This window comes from Podarcis bocagei (genome assembly GCF_964188305.1).
Source record: "Podarcis bocagei genome assembly, chromosome: 11".
Lineage (NCBI taxonomy): Eukaryota > Metazoa > Chordata > Lepidosauria > Squamata > Lacertidae > Podarcis > Podarcis bocagei.
In genome coordinates this window covers 38,999,169-39,020,126 of record NC_138136.1, presented here as the reverse complement: position 1 = coordinate 39,020,126, position 20,958 = coordinate 38,999,169, and the positions used below count along the sequence as shown (strand labels likewise).

At 41.4% G+C, this 20,958-nt stretch overlaps 1 protein-coding gene and 1 long non-coding RNA gene across 3 annotated transcripts in view; one reads left to right on the top strand and one right to left on the bottom strand.

The window, feature by feature from the left end:
- The window catches only part of NLN (neurolysin), a 29,055-nt gene extending 14,114 nt beyond the window's left edge, over positions 1 to 14,941 (top strand). For both annotated transcript variants that reach the window (XM_081212783.1, XM_081212784.1), the window contains exons 4-13: positions 345 to 452; positions 913 to 1,015; positions 1,829 to 1,989; positions 3,245 to 3,380; positions 4,292 to 4,658; positions 7,345 to 7,546; positions 8,530 to 8,716; positions 10,149 to 10,277; positions 11,480 to 11,616; positions 14,480 to 14,941. In XM_081212783.1, the coding sequence (XP_081068909.1) occupies positions 345 to 452; positions 913 to 1,015; positions 1,829 to 1,989; positions 3,245 to 3,380; positions 4,292 to 4,658; positions 7,345 to 7,546; positions 8,530 to 8,716; positions 10,149 to 10,277; positions 11,480 to 11,616; positions 14,480 to 14,611 (1,662 nt within the window). In that variant the 3' untranslated portion in view covers positions 14,612 to 14,941. The remainder of the gene's footprint in view (positions 1 to 344; positions 453 to 912; positions 1,016 to 1,828; positions 1,990 to 3,244; positions 3,381 to 4,291; positions 4,659 to 7,344; positions 7,547 to 8,529; positions 8,717 to 10,148; positions 10,278 to 11,479; positions 11,617 to 14,479) is intronic.
- Positions 11,593 to 20,958, bottom strand: part of LOC308597402 — a 44,414-nt gene continuing 35,048 nt past the window's right edge. The window contains exons 3-4 of the long non-coding RNA XR_014012940.1: positions 12,057 to 12,338; positions 11,593 to 11,696 (exon numbers count right to left, since the gene is read on the bottom strand). This is a non-coding gene — a long non-coding RNA (uncharacterized lncRNA). The remainder of the gene's footprint in view (positions 11,697 to 12,056; positions 12,339 to 20,958) is intronic.

Here is a 20,958-nt window from a genome sequence, read left to right as displayed (position 1 = left end):
CCGTTGTTGTTGAGGTGCAAACACCCTGGCGGGAGCACTGATTGACACCACACCAGTCTCCCCACTGTACCCCCCTGCCGCCTCCCAGTAAGCAGTGGCTATGCAGGTGACGGGAAATCAGGCAAATGCCCCACCAACTCCTACTGGGCATAGATAAACTCTTTCAATATTGGACAAAAGATTAATGTTTTCTTTAGTAAAATGCTTGCTATAATACGTGTGTGTGTATGTCCCCATCCATGATGCAGAAGAAGACAGCCACCGTTCTTGTTATTCCTGTGATGCTCACTGAGCTTTTAATATGCTACGAAATGGCTAAATATCATCATCTGCTTTCATTTCAGCAAACATGTGACATTGACACTTTAAGGCCTGAAGCCAAAAGATACTTGAAGAAGTCAATAAAAATGGGAGAAAGGAATGGTCTCCATCTTCCTACAGAAGTACAAAATGTAAGTATGACATCCACAGATGGTAAAAAGGGATAAAAGGAGAACATTCCAAACAGTATGGTTTTTGAGTGATTGGTGGTTTCCTTAGACAAGAAGTCCCGACTGCCTTATCGGGGTTCCTGACCGTATGGGGCATTCAGGCTGACACACTTCCACACTACCTTCAGAGCTTCACAGTAAACAATGGAAGAAGCATGCCCAGTGACAATGGAGGTGGCATGCCTTCCTCCATCCCTCTTCGATCCAAGCTGAATGCAGGAAGAAAGCTAGGATCACAGATACGGAAGTATACACTTTAATTGACGGATTTAAACTATATATACATGACTTGAGTAACTCAGGCTGATATATTGAAAGTGTTCTTTGTCCTTGGCAAATAAATTAGCATGTTCAAACTGTTGTGTTATACTGTTTGTTTTTAATAAAGGTTATCCTTCTCCCATCTTTCTCTCCTATTAAGGAAATCAAGATGATAAAGCAGAAACTGAGCGAACTATGCATTGACTTCAGCAAAAACCTCAATGAAGATAATACATTCCTGATATTTTCTCAAGATGAACTTTGTGAGTATACATATATATATTTACCAATTGCTGTTGAGAGGAGGTGTATGCATTTTTGTATTAACGCTGTCAAATGATTAAGTGTTATGCTGCTGAGTCTTCCAGACATGTGTAAGCATTGTCTCAATCAGCCGTCCTCAATCAAGTACCCCACATATGTTTTGGATGCCCATATTGGCTGGGGCTGATGGGACTTGTAGTTGAAAACATCTGGAGAGCACCAGGTTGGGAAAAGCTACCTCAGATACTTATCAGCTTCACCTGTCAAAAGTATAGTTAACATCTTGCTCTCATTTCCACTTTACTTGCAATGACCATTTTTCCACAGCTGTATATTGTTAGTTTCATGTTTTGTCTTCTTTGGATCATTTCATTGGATGGAAGAATGTTTTAACACTAATTGCTTTTAGATGATGTAACTGTTTTAGAATGCTTTTGTTGCTCATAGTGAATTTGCATGTTTACTTCAGTTTATGCTGTTGACATATGTACGTACGTATGTATGTATGAGAGAATGTATAGACCAGGAGTGTGGGACCTGTGCCCCTTCAGATGCAGCTAGACTAAAACTCCCATCATCACTGACAATTGGCCATGCTGATGGGAGTGGGAGTCCAAAATATTTAGAAGGCCACAAGTTCGTTAGGCAGCTAATAATGGAAACCATAGGGTGGTAATTTTAAAAATGCATGTTGACAGTAGAAATCAGCCGGGTAATTAAACAGTTTTGACGGTTGCTATGTCAAACATTTGTTGTATTGGTAAAGAAAATGTCTGAAAAGTATCCTTTTTCCTATATCCCGTGTTCCTCAGGTGCCCTTCCTGATGATTTCATCAGTAGTTTGGAGAAGACTGAAACAGACAGATATAAAGTTACCTTAAAATATCCACACTATTTTCCTGTTATGAAGAAGTGCAGTGTTCCAGACACCAGGCGAAGAATGGAAGCTTCTTTTAACTCCAGGTGTAAAGAGGTATGAGAGATTTGTCCCACCCATACCAAAGTGAGATCAAATATAGGAACAATATGACTGATCCATGGCCCTTTATGTACCTGGCTTGGTGGACTCATTTTGATTGTTTTCCCACGGTAGTAGCCTATATTATCCACAGCTGGAGAGCGGAACTTTTGTGGCCTTACAGATGTTGTTGGATTCCAGCTCCCATCAGCCCCAGCCAGCAAGGCAGGGGAGATAGGAGATGGAGTCCAATGACATCCAGACTGCCACAGAGTCCCCATTTCTCTTCTGTAGTGCATTGGGAAATGAATGAGTACAGAAAATTCGCTTTTTTTAAAAAAAGTGGCAATCTTCAAATTCTACATATTTACAAAAATTAAAAATAAATAAATCCTAACTTCCATTGCCTATATGGGTTACTCATTTAACAACTAGAGTTTTAGTACTGATGTATACCAAGAAGTACATAAAGGCAAGTTAAGCTTGTTAAATGCTTTGGAGACCTCGGTGATTAAAGATGCAGCTGAACACAAATTCAGAAATGAGTTAGCAGGGGAAAAAACATGTGGACTTACATGTTTTAAAGAAGGTGAATAATTGTCAAAAGAAATTAATAATGTCATCACGAGGCATTGGTTGTTGTGTCTTACATTTATAAATAATTCGTTGGCAAGTTTCAGAATTAAGATAACCATTCCAGGAACTGAGTAGTGTAAAATTAGCCTAATTCAAAGGACAGCATGTGAAGGTGCTAGATTTGTTTCACTTTTCTTTTGAACTTTTCTGAAAACTATTTAAAAACCTAATTATGTGATCAAATAAGCAGTGGATCGCTAAGAGCAAAGAGGAAGCTTATGTAAGTATCACAATAATACATATAAATTGATGGAGCTGCTTTACCGTAAGTGGTCCCATTACAGTCATCTGTCTAGTTCACTACTAGATCTCAGTCTTTTCCAGCTCTCCTCCATGAGATCCTTTTAAATGGAGATTCCAGGGACTGAATCTGGAAACTTTCACATGTAAAATGCATGTTCCACCAATGAGCTACAGCCCTTCCTGAATTAAAGCATATGTAAATTGTGGATACTTGGCTACAAAACATAAGGAAACTTTTTAAAAACAAACAAACATATATATTTTTAGCATGTTGGCATTCTCAAGAGTTTGACACATATTTCGTTCAAAACGTATGCAATTGCTGTCAAAAGTACATTTCATTCTTTGCATTGTATGAAATAGCTTAAAGCCTTAATTTTTATTTCCCTAGGAAAATGTTAGCATTCTTCAACAGCTGCTTCCTTTGAGGGCAAAATTAGCAGGACTTATGGGATACAACACACATGCCAATTTTGTTCTTGAGCTGAACACTGCACAGATCACAGACAATGTTACAGCATTCTTAGGTTTGTTTTTATTTATATATGCAAAAGTATCAAATATAGTACTTGAATCATGGGGTAAAATTTATTGTGAAAATTTACTGGGGGCGGGCAAAGAAAAGGATCTGATCAAGTATTTTTAGCATCTTTTTTTCTACTCAAAACTCTATCTAACTTTCATTTTCTCTGTATATATATTTGGAGAGTATAAGAGAATGAGTGTGTTTTATGAGATTTAAGAGGACTTCTATAACATTACCTAGCACCTGCTTAACCATTTATTAGTTATAAGTAGAAGTAAGCCAAGCAGTCAAGAGCACCTAGTTAACACCCCTAAATTTTATAAATCTGCCTAGTGCAAGAAAGAAAAAGTGGATTATCTAACCCACCCAGTTGCAAATAGGTAGGTGTTTTATTGGGTTGGAACAAGTCCATATCTGTCTGTCTCATTATCTACAGGCTATGGAAACAGATATGCCCTAATGACACCAATCCAGGTGATTAGGATCTGTTAGGAACTAACTTGCAGGAAATACAGTTGTTGTAGTTTTTAATGGAGTTTCTCCTTCAGTAAATGCTATGCCAGCCTTTAATTAAGAAGAAATTACTTGGGTATTAAGCATTTAGTAGGAATTAACTAGACAGTGTTCTAAAACAGGGGCTTATTGATATATCACATCAGTATCAGTCACATATAGTTAACTGCATTTGATGTTTGTTCTTGGCCTTCTGTTTCTGTTCGACCAAATAGAGCTAAGAATAAAATGGTTATAAAAATGTAACTGCTGCAGTAATGTAAGAAAATAAGAGCCCTGCTAGATCAAATCAAAGGCTTATCTAGTCCAGAGGTCTGTAGACAACCAAATGCCACTGGGAGCCCTTGAGATGAAGACAAACAAGCTGGCAAAAGTAATTGTAATTGTTTCTCTTTTCAGATGACCTAAGCAATAAGCTGAAGCTTTTGGGTGAGGCTGAGAGAGCGTTTATTCTAAACCTTAAGAAAAAGGAGTGTGAAGAAGCAGGGTTTGAATACGATGGCAGGATTAATGCATGGGACCTGCATTATTACATGAATCAGACAGAGGAGCTCAAATACTCTGTGGATCAAGAAAAGCTGAAGGAGTATTTTCCCATTGAAGCTGTCACAGAAGGATTACTGAATATTTACCAGCAGCTGCTTGGACTTGTATTTGAACAAGTGGATGGTGCTCACGTTTGGCATGAGAGTGTCACACTTTACACCGTAAAGGACAGCTCAACAGGTGAAGTTTTAGGGCAGTTCTACTTGGACCTGTACCCAAGGTAACTTAATGATTTATAGCTAAGATTAGTGGCGGCGGCTTTTCTGAATGGCATATATACCTAGCTCTTCTCTCAAGGATCTCAGCATGGTGCATGTGGGGTATCACACCTCCCTATTTTTATTTTCCTCATGACACTGTGAGGTAGTTTAGGCTGAGAGAGCATCACTGGCCCAAGCTCACTCAGTAAGCTCCTCTCTAACTGTGTCTTCCCCAACGCAGTGCCCTCCAGGTGCTGTAAAACTACGACTCCCAGCATGGCTAACGGTCAGGGATGATGGGAGTTTGTCCAAAACACCTGAAAAGCACCAGGTTGGACAAGGCTGCTCTGATCACTATATTTCACTGGTTCTCTTAATGAAATTTTTATTTACCATAAAAAGTGTTCTCTAGTTAATCAGTCAGAATATGTTTACCCTTTAAAATTTAGTTTTAATGCAGGTAGTTAATAAAAAATAACAGATGGCAAGGACCATCTTATAACAGACATTTCCCTTAACTCTTACATTGGAAAGAAGCCTCTTCTAAAGGGACTCCTGTTGCAATGGATGTGTATATCAACTAACTACAAAGAAAAGTATGTTTATTTCTTTAGAGCAGTAGAGTTGGCTCCAAACTTAGTCATTCTTTAGAGTACGGTAAAGGTAAAGGGACCCCTGACCATTAGGTCCTGTCGTGACCGACTCTGGGGTTGTGGGAGCTGGTGTACAACTTCTGGGTCATGTGGCCAGCATGACTAAGCTGCTTCTGGCGAACCAGAGCAGCGCACGGAAACGCCGTTTACCTTCCCGCCAGAGCGGTATCTACTTGCACTTTGACGTGCTTTCGAACTGCTAGGTTGGCAGGAGCAGGGACTGAGCAATGGGAGCTCACCCCATCACGGGGATTCGAACCGCCAACCTTCTGATCGGCAAGCCTTAGGCTCCGTGGTTTAACCCACAGTGCCACCTGTGTCCCTATTCTTTAGAGTAGCTCTGCTGAAATCTGTGGAACTACTCGTAAGAATGTCTGAGCTCAGAGCCAACCCACTTCTCCGCTCATGTGCAGATGCAATTAATTTATTAATACACTAGGATTTCTTGAATCAGTGACAGCCTTGGTAAAACTCATTATTTTTAAAGGATTATAGTGTGGCTGATCACAGCTGGTTATTCGTGGATGGAAAGCTGAGAGCCTGGCTAAGATTTGTGCCATTCCTTGTGGATGCTCACAGTTTCCCCCCAAAGGAATAACTCTGGGAACTGTTGTTGTATTTGGCGTTCATATATTTAGCAATGACCTCTTTTAACACTGCTTCCTGCTAAATGCTACTGGAATTCAAGGACACAGGGCAGATCCTAATGCAACTATGACTGCCAAGTGCTGCCAAAGTTAGTTTGTTTTGTATTTCTAATGTCCCTTTATGGCACGTGCCTCAAAGCTTAAGGTGTTTTGCATCCCTTACTCTATGAAACTGAACACTTGGACGGGATTAACTTCTAAACCTCCTCAGGCAGCTCCTATAGCTTGGCTGTAGAACAGAAAACCTGGTGCTGTTGGCTGATGAACCTGCCAAGCCAACATATCTAAATTGATATAGTGCCCAGTGGTTTCACTATGCTTTGAGGGATTGCTTGTTTTTATTCCCTGTCGTTCATTTCTAAGCATAGTTTCCTCGAAAAGGAGAAGGAATAATGTTTAGCAGGAAATCACTGCACTTAAGTTTTCTTCCTCATCAGGGCTGTGGCTTACTTTCACCACAATGTCAAATAATGGCTTGGTAATAGAGAACATCTCTGTGATGTCTGCAACCTTTGCTTCCGCTCTGTCACCTGGTTCACACACAATGCTAAGCCAAACCATGAACAAGCAAACATGCAGGTTCTCAATAAAGGATTGTGGCTGCTTTGCTCCTCCTCTGGTTCTGCTGCCATGGGCTAAGCACCCCATCTTTTAAGAAGATTTCCAAGAAAGAATAACTGCACCCCGAAGGTGTATTGAGAACCAAAAGTTTGTGACCAAGACGCTCTTATATCCACTTCCCTTCTGTAATGGCGTACAAATGCTGTAACTCTTAGAAATGCCTGACACTCAAGTAAAAGGATAAAGGAGGGGGAATATGAGGGCAAAAGTCAAAAGGCAATAGGGTCCAGAAATTATAATGTGGTAAAACATAACTGATGGTCTGCAAAAGGTGTTGAGGGGAACCTTGTTGCAACTGTGATAGGAACATTATGGAGTTTAGTGCCATGCCTTATTGTTTGCACTTGGCTTCACAGTTCCAAAGGATTCCATTCCTGAAATCTTTTTATACATTAAAAGGAAAGGCTAATGCTCCAGGGAGTAAGATCTGTCCTTTTACATGACTAAGGATAGCTTACAGTAAAACTGACACAAGGAAGCAGTCAAATTTCCCTCGTGGTATCATGTCAATTTCAGGAAAGAAAGAAAAAGCATTATTTTATGTGCTTATATTCATAGAGCTGATGCTGTTGTTGTTTGGATTCCAAGTATGGTGGCGCTATACACACACACACACACACACACACACACACACACATGTATATATGGAAACGTGAAATGCTTTCTTGTTAATAGCTATTCCAAGAAAAGGATGTTGTTCTCTAATATTGGTAAGCAATGCCAAATGATTCGCTTTTTCATTGTGGTAGTTTGCTAAACATGCTTTTGGCCTATTTCTTACTCAGAGAAGGAAAGTATGGTCACGCGGCATGCTTTGGACTCCAGCCCGGCTGCCTCCTCTCTGATGGCAGCAGAATGATGTCAGTAGCAGCCTTGGTAACCAACTTCACAAAGCCAACACTAGATCGCCCATCACTGCTGCGACATGATGAGGTGAAAACCTACTTCCATGAGTTTGGACATGTAATGCACCAGATATGTGCACAGGTTAGTGGCTGCCTTGTTCCTCAGACAAAATAGTAAATCTTCTAGTCTGATTCTGTGAACGTGAGCTTCCATTTTGAAATAAGACAACAGATCAAAGAGCTGCATGTCAACTTCCCCCCAACTGAAGAAAGAAAACTTTGGTTTCAAATAATTCAGAATTAATGGTAAATTTGGATGGGCTCTCCATTTAGTTAGAAATATTTCCCGTTTATAAAGTTTCTTTGTAATTTTCAGATTAAAAGCAATCCTTGGTAAATCCTGATCCCATGAATGTCAAGGGCAGGCTTGTTAATTGACTTTAGCAGAGGTGCCATCCCATCCCTGATGACTCTGGTCATTAGGAATAGAATCTGCTTGTACTTGTGGAACCAAATCTGCAGTTCTGATTCTTTATTGCTCTAGAGTGCTACAGTGGGCCACTTCAGATAACGAGACTGATTTGCCTCTGTGCAAACGATCTGGCAAACGACCTCCAATTCCACTGGCCCCACACATCTCAGTTGTGGCCCATGTGCATAGGTCAAAATTCCTTAGTCATTCCCTATTTTCTGGGTGTTGACTGTGCGATGTTGGCCTGTGCGTGTAATATTTTATGCACATATAAGAACCAGTGTGGTGTAGTGCTTATTAGGACCTGGGAAAGCAAAGTTCAAATCATCACTCAGCCATGAAGCTCCCTGGGTGACTTTAGGCCAGTCTTCATCTCCTAGCTAAACCCACTGCACAGGGTTTAGGATAAAATGATAAAGGAAGATGGTAGACTATTAATAATAATTAGGCTGTAACTTGGACACGCTGTCCCCATGCATAAGGACTGGATTAGCCTTCTTGTGTGTTGTCTGAACCATTCCAGAATGTTGGAAGAATGGGGTGCAGTGTTTGTATAAACCTATATGTGCATATATAAAAATCTTTTGCAAAATCGACTGTAATTTAATATGTATGTACACTCATTGGTTTATATTTGTTCTCCTCTTTCATAGACTGACTTTGCTCGGTTTAGTGGAACTAATGTGGAAACAGACTTTGTAGAGGTCCCTTCACAAATGTTTGAGAACTGGGTTTGGGAAAAAGAACCTCTACAAGAAATGTCCAGGCACTATAAAGATGGCAGCCACGTCCCAGATGACCTCGTTGAAAAACTGGTAGCTTCTAGGCTAGCCAACACAGGTATTCCCTTCTCTCTGTCTCTTCCCCACCCCCTCTCTCGCTTGCTGTAGTTTTACTTTCTGTGTGAGAAAAAGCATCCCTGACATATTCTGAGTGAAAGAATGTCATAAAATGACAGCTGAAAGGACAGGCAAGGAAGTGTGGATGAGCTGCACTGCACTGAGCTCCTTCGGCCGTGTCCCTCCCCCTCTTAGTTTCTTTTTATGATATTCTTTCACTCAAGGATGCTCAGGCTTCTTCCAGCTCATAACACACGAATGCATCTTTGGTTAGTTGAACCTATCAAGTATCCCCCAAATTAACTCCCCCCCCTTAATTGATATTCTTCACTTTGTAAATGTTTTTATGGACCCTGTTTAGTTATAGTTGGAAAGATGGGGGGGCAAGGGGAACTGCACAAGCCTCAAGCCTTCTCTATCAATCTCCCCACCCCCGATATAATCTAGGAAAGGGGATATCAGATAAAGAGGACCCATGTCTTACAAGCAATTTGTCCTGTATTTAGTATGCATCCTATTAAAATGTAAATTTACCACATTTTATTTTTTGTTTGTTCAGTTCTTTCAATTTAAAGTGGATAATGACAATTCCTCTGTATAATTCTATTCAACTATAAGTACAGTGGTACCTCGGGTTACATACACTTCAGGTTACATACGCTTCAGGTTACAGACTCTGCTAACCCAGAAATAGTACCTCGGGTTAAGAATTTTGCTTCAGGATGAGAACAGAAATTGTGCTCCGGCAGCGCGGCAGCAGCAGGAGGCCCCATTAGCTAAAGTGGTGCTTCAGGTTAAGAACAGACCTCCGGAACGAATTAAGTACTTAACCCGAGGTACCACTGTACTTGGTAATCTGTTTCTTTCCTATGCTCCTTTCCTAGGCTGGAATTTACAGCATTTGCATCTTAACAAACCTCTCTTGCCCTTTTCTTGCCGATTACCGTATTTTTCGCCCTATAGGACGCACCGCCCCATAAGACGCACCTAGTTTTTTGGGGGGGAAATAAAGGGGAAAAAATTATTTCCCCCCCAGGCGCGGGGCTGGGGCAGCCCGAGCTTCCCCCGACCCCAGCCCCCAAACAGGCAGCTCTCTGCAAGCCGTGGGAGCCCAGCGGTGGCTCCCGCTGCTTGAGGAGAGGTCCGCGAAGCCTGGACGCGCTGAGATCAGCGCGCGCAGGCTTCGGGATGCCGGCAACTCTCCCCAAGCAGCGGGAGCGTTCTGCTGCTTGCGGAGAGGTGCGCGAAGCCTGGAGAGTGAGAGGGGTCGGTGCGCACCTACCGCTCTCGCTCTCCAGGCTTCAGCGAAAGCCTGCATTCGCCCCATAGGACGCACCCACATTTCCCCTTCATTTTTGGAGGGGAAAAAGTGCGTCCTATAGGCGAAAAATACGGTAGTTGAAAATTGTGTTTTGATCCTCTTCTTTATCTAGGTCTTCTGACACTTCGTCAGATTGTGTTGAGCAAGGTTGATCAGTCTGTCCATACAATATCTTCTGCTGATCCTGCTAAGGAATATGCCAAATACTGTGATGAAATTTTAGGAATACCTGCAACCCCAGGTATGAAAACCTGAAGCTTCTATTTTACTTTATAAACTCTTTGTTCACTCCATGTTACTTTTTTTGAACACCAGCATTAGAAACAAACTGTTACAACATTATTTTTTAGGAATGATGGATGTTTTGCTTGATTTTTTTATTTTGCCACCTTAGGCTTCTTTGGGAAGAACATCAGGATAAACAAACCTAATAAATATTTATTATTATTATTATTATTATTATTATTATTATTATTATTATTATTATTATTATTATTATTATTATTTCCCCTTACACAGAAAACCTGGATACATAAGGTTGAATCCAGGATTCTGTGAGCAGAGTTCTGCTTATTAAACAGGGTTTCTTTGGTGTTGGCTCCTCCTGCATCTCCTAAAATGTGCTCCAAAGGTTTGGGGGGGGGGGTTGTTGCCTGGAACAGTGTGGGAGATGGCACAGGGAATTACAGTGGGAAGGAAGAAATTGACAAAAATATCCTCCCCTCTGTTGAATTCTCCTTCAGATCAAATGCCTTAGCATGAACAGGTCAGGCCAATGAACTCAAAGGACAGCAAAGTGTTCTCTCCACCATAGCCAGAATTCTGCCTCCCTTTGCTCTTGTCAGAGCCAAGCAAGAAGAGAGGGACTTAGGCAGTCTCCCGTCTGACTATGCCCTGCACAGTACCCTGTTCACAGTGCTGAGAGTTGAGGATCACTACCAAAGCTTGGAGACAGCACCTTGTGTCCTAGGGCAGTTTTGGGGGCTCCAGTAGGGCATGCTAGCATGGATACCAGCCCCAGGCTGTCCTCCAGCCAAGCACCTGGGTCCGAGAGCCACCATTTTTATTTCTTTCAGTGCCCCAGATTGACACTACGCCAGGCATTCTAGAGCGGCTCTTGTGTGCCCTTGAAGCACACTCTCACTTTTCTCGTCAGGTGTACTCTATCCACTCTACCTCACTCAGAAGAGGCTGGCTTCCCAGGGAAAGGTTCAGCATGGTCAAGAGTACTGTCTTTCATGTACATGATATCTGCTTGTTGTATCTGTGGATCCTCTAAGATGTTCTCATGTATGTGGAGTTCTCCCATGATTTGGCTAGGCCAGATCTGCTTGACTTCGGAGATGTAACTATATCAGATGCTCTTCTCTGGAACATTCTGTCTAAAGCCTGAATGTTTTATCAGTGTCTCCCATGTTTTCTTTTCTTACACTGCTTTTAAAGGTACAAATATGCCAGCTACCTTTGGACACCTGGCAGGTGGCTACGATGCCCAGTACTATGGCTACCTATGGAGTGAAGTTTTCTCAATGGATATTTTTTACAATTGCTTTAAGAAAGAAGGAATAATGAATCCAAAGGTATGGAAACTTCCTTTATGATGCCTGCTATAAAGTTCAATCAGTTCAAGGATTTTCTGTAGTCTCAAAAATATGGTTTACTAGAAAGGATATAAGGGACGCGGGTGGCGCTGTGGGTCAAACCACAAAGCCTAGGACTTGCCGATCAGAAGGTCGGCGGTTCGAATCCCTGCGACAGGGTGAGCTCCCGTTGCTCAGTCTCTGCTCCTGCCAACTTAGCAGTTTGAAAGCACATCAAAGTGCAAGTAGATAAATAGGTACCGCTCTGGTGGGAAGGTAAATGGCATTTCCGTGCACTGCTCTGGTTCGCCAGAAGCGGTAGTCACGCGGGCCACATGACCCGGAAGCTGTACGCCGGCTCCCTCGGCCAATAAAGCGAGATGAGCGCCGCAACCCCAGAGTCGGTCACGACTGGACCTAATGGTCAGGGGTCCCTCTACCTAGAAAGGATATAACTGGGAAGTTTGAATTCACAGGCTTTTCTACTCCTCCATGAGAGGTCCAGAAGGTGGCAACACGAGAACAGGCCTTTTCTGCAGTGGCTCCCCTTTGTGGAATGCTCTCCCCAGGGAGGCTCACCTGGCGCCTTCATTATTCACCTTTAGGCACCAGGCGTAAACGTACCTCTTCTCCCAGGTCTTTGGCTAATTGACATCCGATGCCCTTTTCTTATCCAACATAATGGGAGTAAATGTTGTTTCTTCAGTTCCCTTTTAGAAAACCTGCTGTATATAATAAAGACATGGAATTAAAAAGAGTACTGGGAAAAACCAACGTAACATGTCCTGAAGGTTTTGCGTCTTAAATGAACAGACAAATGTGAAACAAAAAATGGCAAGCAAAAACAATGGAGAGCAGAGAACAAGTTAAAATACATTAGAATAGGCAAGTGAAAATAGATAAGCCTTGAGGCAGCTCTGGGAGTGTAGGAGGAACTGGATCCTACTAATATCAGGGGGCAGTGAATTCCAGAGATAAGGCACCGCCAAAGAAAGCAGACAGCGGCATGAGCCATCAGATGCAGTTTTTGGTCTGACTGGGAGGCGGGCACCAGAAGAGCTCAGAGGCATACAGAAAGACAGACAATAAGCAGTAGCAGCAAGCATTCAAAAATAAGATGCTGAAGTGAATTTAATGGAGGAGAGCGAGTGCATAGGAAGGCAAAAAGATATTTACAAAAGGAGGCAATGCCCAAAGAGCTGCAAAGAATGGATACCAGTGATTTTAGCAAAGGGAAAAAACAACAAAAAGGGCAATGTAATACTCCAGTTTGCTTCTGCATAGCTGCAGTCTAGCATTACAGTACTGTGGTCTGCTAGTTCATACACAGCTGTACTGTCTCATTCTATTCGTTGTGTGGGTCCTTCTAGTAACATGGAAGCTTATATATGTCATTAATGGATGCCTCCAGGAATATTCAGCATTGGAAAGAGCCAATCTAAGTGGGCATTAGAAATCACAACATGGCAAAGGTCCTCACTTGTGGATGAGTTAACATGTAGACAAACCCTTATACTAGGATCACTGGTAAGTGGAAGAACATTTTTAGACCTGTGTGCAGTGACAGTCACAGGTGGTAGTTCTGCTGCCCTCAAGGTATTGGGAGGGGCAGCCTGGTAGAGGGAATTATTTGTGGCAACTAATAATAATAATAATAATGATAATAATAATAATAATAAATTTATTATTTATACCCTGCCCATCTGGCTGGGCTTCCCCAGCCACTCTGGGCGGCTTCCAAAAAAAATATTAAAATACTGTAATACATCAAACATTAAAAGCTTCCCTAAACAGGGCTGCCTTCAGATGTCTTCTAAAAGTCCTGTAGTTGTTGTTCTCTTTGACATCTGGTGGGAGGGCGTTCCACAGGGAGGGCGCCACTACCAAGAAGGCCCTCTGCCTGGTTCCCTGTAACTTGGCTTCTTGCAGTGAGGGAACTGCCCGAAGGCCCTCAGTGCTGGACCTCAGTGTCCGGGTAGAACGATGGGGGTGGAGACGCTCCTTCAGATATACTGGACCAAGTCCATTTAGGGCTTTAAAGGTCAGCACCAACACTTTGAATTGTGCTCGGAAACGTACTGGGAGCCAATGTAGGTCTTTCAAAACCGGTGTTATGTGGTCTCGGCGGCCGCTCCCAGTCACCAGTCTAGCTGCCGCATTCTGGATTAGTTGTAGTTTCCAGGTCACCTTCAAAGGTAGCCCCATGTAGAGCGCATTGCAGTAGTCCAAGCGAGAGATAACCAGAGCATGCACTACTATGGCGAGGCAGACCGCAACATTCTGGAAACTCCTACATTCTGGAATTCCCTCCCCACAGAGGTGTGTCTAGAACTTTAATTGTATAGTTCCTGCTGTATGCTAAATATGCACCTCTTTGGCATTGTCCTGAGATGTATATTGTCAAGACCCACCCTATTCCTGTGTTTGCGATTTATTTTAAACTGGTTTTAAATATTGTTCCCTATTGGGGGTGGGCCACACTGCCATTGCAGTTTCAGCCCTGTCCTCTGACCAGTGATGTCAGCTGATGGGCCAGTGGGCGTGGCTTGAGAGAAAAGAGCCAGATATACTTCTTTGCTCACTTCAGGTTCTGTAAACATTTAAAAAACTGGTTTTCTGGTTGTATGATAACTAGTGACTTTTGGAATCCCCAGAAGGTCCATGTCAATCACATTGAGGAGTGACATTGGAGAGGCAGGGAGCAGGTCAGCTTGTGATAAAACAAAAATAAGTCATATCAGCTGCATGCCAAGACCACATGCTGCTTCCATTCTGCACAGGCTTCTTTTGCCTCTATTTATTGTAGAATTAGAAAGTTCACCTAAACATGAAATGTCAACCTACCAATTTTATTTTATTTTAGGCTGGAATGAAATACCGAAACCTGATCCTGAAGCCTGGAGGCTCATTAGATGGAATGGACATGCTCCAAAACTTTTTAGGTCGCAAGCCAAACCAAAAAGCCTTTTTATTGAGTAAAGGATTATATACTTAATAAAAATATGGTCTCCATCAGATGTCACCTGGGGGAATTAGTCTTGAAATGCCTGTTGGTTTCATGTCCTGAAAGGTGAAAGCACAAGAGTTTCTCATCAGCAAAGATCTACTTGTTTTTTCTAATGTTTTTATTACTGCTTTTCAAAGTTCATAATTCTCACTGTCGCCTCAAAATCCACACTAATTTTTGTAATGTACTTTACTGAAACTCTTGCTTTTTTAATTAGTAAATTATATGTGGAATGTGATGAAGTCATAAAATGAAGACAACATTGTTGTATTTTTTTTTAATCAGGTACAGGTGTCGAATAAATACAACATAAATATTTTTGTGTGGCTTTTTCATATTGAACAACAATGAAGTGAAAGTCGTAAACGTTTCTTCTATTCATCCCTTCCCTACCCCATACATACCCCCTTCCTCTATGTTAAAAGAATAGGAGTATCCATATATTTTACCAGCAAAGCTGCTAGAAATTAGGGGAAAGTGAGAGTAGGTAGATCAGGAAACAGAGTAAAAGGCTTAGCTCTCCTCCCTATTGCCACTTTTCTGATCTTCCAAGTAGCTGTGTGGGGCTATTATTTGGTGGAGAGGGAAGCAACAGGAATACTGATTATGGATCTCCTATATCATGCAGGAGAGTTAATGTGGGAACCGAGAGCTAAAAAAATAACATCCACAGCTCAGCCAAGACTTCTCCCTGTTTCTGTGAAAAGATGGATGTCTGGTAATAAGAACTGAGCTGTGGTCCATTTCTCAACATTAAACCTCTGTGGAATGCAGAAGTTTCTGAATAAGTAACATATGGAGCATCATGAGTGAATTTTCCTCCTTTAAATCTGCTGGCAAGAAACTTCCACAGGAGGGAGACCTTTCTCTGAACAGAGAGGTTGTAGCAGAGGCTGCCACTTAAATATTCAAGATGTGGGGCAGCAGGGAACAAATATTATATAAAATTTGGGAGGCTAATATTTGTAGCTTTGTTTTTCATTTTTGTTTTTTAAGCCAAGGAGGTTGCTGAGGATACCCTGCGGTTGGAACGCTAGTGAAACCGAAATAAACAGCAGGTTATCTGCAATATTACTTAGCCTGTGATCTCAAGAGCATCTTTGTAGCTTGCATTAAATGATCAATGCATCAATGAGACTTTAACTCTGATCACATTTGTTTGGGAGTAAGAGTACTTATCCATATACTTAGGCGTACACTTTTCCATTAGCCCCCAAAAGGATCAAGTGCTGCATAGCTTAGGTATAGCCTATTACCATCCGTGTCTACAGAGAAGCTGCAAAACCTCATTTTCTCCTGTTCATTTTCATAAAACAGCCAATTAAAGGTAGCTATGCACTATCTCTTATTAGGAGAAACTAATAACTTATAAAAGTAACGAGCAAGTTTTCAAGTCTCCCAAACAATTATGCAGTAAAAAAAAATTCCTCCCCCTGCCCAGCCACTCTTCCCTTATTTTTACTTCTTGTTTCTTTTTAGCACAATGGAACTTGTTTCTGAGTAAACATGAATAGGGTTCAATTTCTACTAATAGTGTGTAAAGTTCTTTGTGGTCTTTCCTTCCCTTCCTCCCATAATAACGGGTAAAATATATGTCTGTGCCTGCAACATCAGTTACTTAATTTTATCTTTATGGAAAAATGTAATCTGACAAGTTTGCAAATAATATATTTTCATATCAAAGTCTGCTGAATAGATGTCGCCCAACTGTTTCTTGCAATTAATATTCTTGTTTCAGTGTCTGCTTCCTTTATCAAGGTGATATCCAAAAGAAGGTCAAGAAATTGATCAAGAACTTATGCAATCAATTAACTAAAAAGAAAAGGAATAAGCAGCTTTATGAAACCAGAGAAAGGTTCCCTAGCCACTGGAACAGCATAAAAGAGCCTTTGTGGTCAAAATTGTTCTCTGCATGAGGGGGGGAAAACAGGAGACACTACTGTGGTGACCTCCATTTAACTGCCAGTTGGTGTGGGTTTTCCATGTATCTATATGTAAACATTCAGTAGATATCATATGAGCGTATCTTTGCTTTCTAGAACCACCTTTACAGAAACATTGAGTTGTATTCCAGGATAGTAATCTGCATATTCAAGGGTATATGCAGATATGGGCTGCCTGCTTCTCACTGTCACCCACTAATTGTAGGATAAAAGTAAATAGGCCGTAATTTTAAAGATTGTTTAGAAAGGGAAAACATGAGCCTAATCCGGACACTAGGATTACCAGGAATGGTGACTGGTTTAATCTCCACCCCCAAATATCCCCAGGTGCACTCCTTTAATTATTCCCATATAAATTAGTGTCTGACAGCACCTCAAACCAATACATTGCTACCTTTGGAACTATATACTCTAAAATACTTTTGCTATATCAGGTTTCCTTTTTTCCCAGCGCATCAAGGTAAACAAGCTAGTTGGTTGTCCTTTTTAAAGGGAGAGCGGGGATGCCCTTAAAATAATGAAACAAACAAACAAATAGTAATTAAATTAAACAGTACAATGCAGAAGGGAGTAGACAAGTGGCTGTCTCATATTTGGGTCCAGGGTCCTTAGAAGAGTGGGGTGTGTGTGTGGAATAGATGCACTGAGCTATTTCTGATCTCCATGGTGCGTTTGGGAAGAGGAAGGTTACATTGTGCCACTTGTATTCAGCCCAGTCTCAATCTTTCCCTAACACTGTTTGTCATTTTCGAAATAGTAAACATTACAGCACTTTCGTAGGCAATCACTCTCTGTCTCTTGTACAAATAGACACCATGCATCTGTTCCCCTGCTATCAGGGAAAGTTTGAAGAAGCAAAACTCCTGTTCAGATGCCTTAGTCAAGGGCCATCTGCTTTAGTGACATGACTCTTTGGCATTTCCCTAGGAAAATTTATGTGGCTGTGGAGCCTGATACTGTTCAACAATGCTCAAGAATAATTTTCTTATATTCAAAATGCCAAACAATATGTTTTTAAATGATTATTCCTTTAGCTTTGAGACTCAGAAAACCTGGCAGATTCCTTGTGGGCATGACCAGATTACATAGCCAGCATTTAGGTTGTGGTTATTTATTGAGTGACTGAATTTATATCCCACACCTTCCTCCAAAAGAGCCCAGAGCTGCAACCTGATAACCCTGGTTAGAGACTCAGTGTGGTGAAACAGTTAAGCGTGTCACACTAGGACTTCATCCACAGGAAAATGTGGTAAACTCAATTTCAGACTGAAAAAATGAGAAAGGGACAAACCAAAGCTGACAAGAGAGAAGGCTTTATGTAGCCCAACTGAAGGCAATATGTTCATGGGACACAGAGGAACACCTCCATGGAAGTTCTTGAAGGGCAGAAGACTCATTTGAATATCTTATTGAGAGGTTGCTTAGCTTATAACAACATAAATGGTTTGTGGGTATGTTGCCTGTGGGCCAGAAGAAACACTTCTCAGACAGCAAGGCAAATTAGATGACAAAGACTTACTGTATTGTTTGGGATAGAGCCTAGCAGACCGTAGTCTTGTCCTTGGTTTTTCAGTTAATTTGCCTGTAGCATGTGGCCTTGCCAGTAATTGAATAACTGCAAGACTTCAGGCTAGAATTTCTTAAATGGTTCCTCCTTACTTCCTGCAATAAAACTCATGTAATTAGCAAGACACACTTTTGGAAAGCATATTTCCTTTGGCGGGTTATTACTTTTCTCGAAGTCTGCAATTTATTTAAAGAGGTGTAAGAGAGAGAGAGAGCAGATTGGTTTTAAAACTCACCCTTAATTAGAATTACAGTGGGGTCCCAACTCCAATAGCTTTTATTTCATCAATAAATGTGCTCCTTTTCCCAATAAACCTCAGTCACTTTTTCTAAAGCACTGAACTTCCAGAGAACTGTGAGAGAATAAGGTCAAGATAACTTTATTCAGGTACTACTGGTGTTTATGGCAAAAAGTCTAAAATGGCTAAGAGTATAAAATGGCAGTAAGGTTTTTTCCCTTAGTTTGGTTCATGACTAGCAAAAAATTAAGGAAAAGAGGCTAAGCTGTAGACAGGAAGAGTGACAGAGAAAGCTGGAAGGCAAACCAAAATGGAAGACTCTAGTACTGAACAACAAAAAAAAGATGTATGTTGCTAGCATACAACTGTTTCTAGCAATGCCTCACTATATAAGGAACAACATAGAAAGGGAGAGATGAATTAGTAGCCCATATATTTGTTGGACCACTTTTTCCCCATTCAAAGATATCACCATCTGAGAAGGATGGTCTCCAGCTTAGTCCTGGCATCTGAAGTATATAGGTGGTGACAGGGAAGACCTTTCTCATGGTGCCTCCATGTCTCTTGTATACCATCTCCAGGGAAGCCTGCCCAACACCTGCATTACTGTTACAGTGGTACCTCGGGTTACAGACACTTCAGGTCACAGACTCCACTAACCCAGAAATAGTACCTCGGGTTAAGAACTTTGCTTCAGGATGAGAACAGAAATCGTGTGGCAGTGGCACGGCAGCAGCGGGAGGCCCCATTAGCTAAAGTGGTACCTCAGGTTAAGAACAGTTTCAGGTTAAGAATGGACCTCCAGAATGAATTAAGTTCTTAACCCAAGGTACCACTGTATTTGGGCAATTTCCCCAATTGTTGTTTTTTTTAAAAAAAAACTTTAATTCTAAAACTTTTAACTCTGGATAATTTTGATGTGTGCATGGTTGTCTGAACGGACTCTGAGATTTTGCTTTTCTATTTACGGCATTTTTATTATATGTTATCTATATTTATCTGCTCCACCTCAGGTGGCAAAATGTCCTGGGTCAACCCTGGTTAGGGCAAACCCAGGCTGAAACAAGCTGTGCTTTTGCTGTTCCATCTCCTTTGGCCTTTAAAGTGCACAGCCATAGCGTACATATTAAACGTATTGTCGCTTGGGAAGGTCGTATGAGAGATCATCTTTCCTTGCGCTTTCAGAATAAGGAAGTGCAGTTCTCCAGCCTGCAACACTTTCTTTCTGTGGCTCAAAATGCAGTTTCACCTCCCTTGTGGCTGCTGCCCAGTCATAAATATCAACAGTTCTCTCTGTTCTAAATATAGCACGGGGCCAGCTGATAGAGTAAACTTTGTGTACACTGTGGGGAAGGGCCGTCGCTCAGTGACAGTGCAAGCTTTGCATGTTAAGATGCCAGTGACTCAGATTCTGGCCTTTCCTGCTGAAGAAACCGAGGTAACAGGGTTAGACAATACCCTGTAGAGCTGCTTCCCCTTCAGAGAAACAGCACTAGACTATTGACCTGAATCATTCTGAAGCAGCGAAAAAGAGAGAGGCATTCTCTCTCTCCCCCCTTTCAGACATGTTGTTCTCTACATTAAAATTACCTTGAATCCTGCTTTACAGAGGACTGTCAAAGGAAGTTTATTTACCTGAAGAGCCATCCAGCACAATTTATCTGGTTTAAAGATAAATAAAAAGGGAGAGACTTAAAGACTGAGCAGACCCACAGGTCTTCTGGTTGATCTTTTCCACTAGGGTGAAATGTATTATATTTCAGTAAAGAGACTCAACTTGCAACTACCAGAAGTACTGCAGACCCAGTTCTGTGCAAATCTTGGCCCAGCTAAGATAAAAGATCCATGTTAAACTTTAAAGGCTTGACTTTTTTTTTAAAGGTTAGCAGACATTTAAAGTAAGCTTTCTGATTCTACGGTTAATTTTAACTGGTTTGGGGCTGTGTCCAATGTTAGCCCAGCTCAGAAAATTAATGGGCTAATACATGGAAATTAATAGGCCTGACTAAGATCGGTCTATTAATTTCAGTGGGTAGAATATATTTGGCTGCAAGCCAAATATTGTTATCTCTATTGTTATCTCTTTCGTAACTTCATTGTAGCATTGTAGACCACTTAAGAAACTATGGTGTTAAGGCATATATACATTGTTGAACTAAATAAATTATATGAATACAGTGGTACCTTGGGTTAAGAACTGAATTCGTTCCAGAGGTCCATTCTTAACCTGAAACTGTTCTTAACCTGAGGTACCACTTTAGCTAATGGGGCCTCCTGCTGCCGCCACGCAATTTCTGTTCTCATCCTGAGGTAAAGTTCTTAACCCGAGGTACTACTTCCGGGTTAGTGGAGTCTGTAACCTGAAGCGTTTGTAACCCGAAGTGTTTGTAACCCAAGGTACCACTGTATTCAAATGACAATTGCTGTGTACTTCCTGTCTATTTATGTAACAAGCAAGAACTACTGTGATGTAATGGACTTTTTGCAGTTGTTGAACAGGAAGACCTGGTTTCGGTTCTCCAGTCCCCTGTGAAACTTGACCTGTGATCATGGCCCAGATCATGAAATCATAGAATTGTAGAGTTGG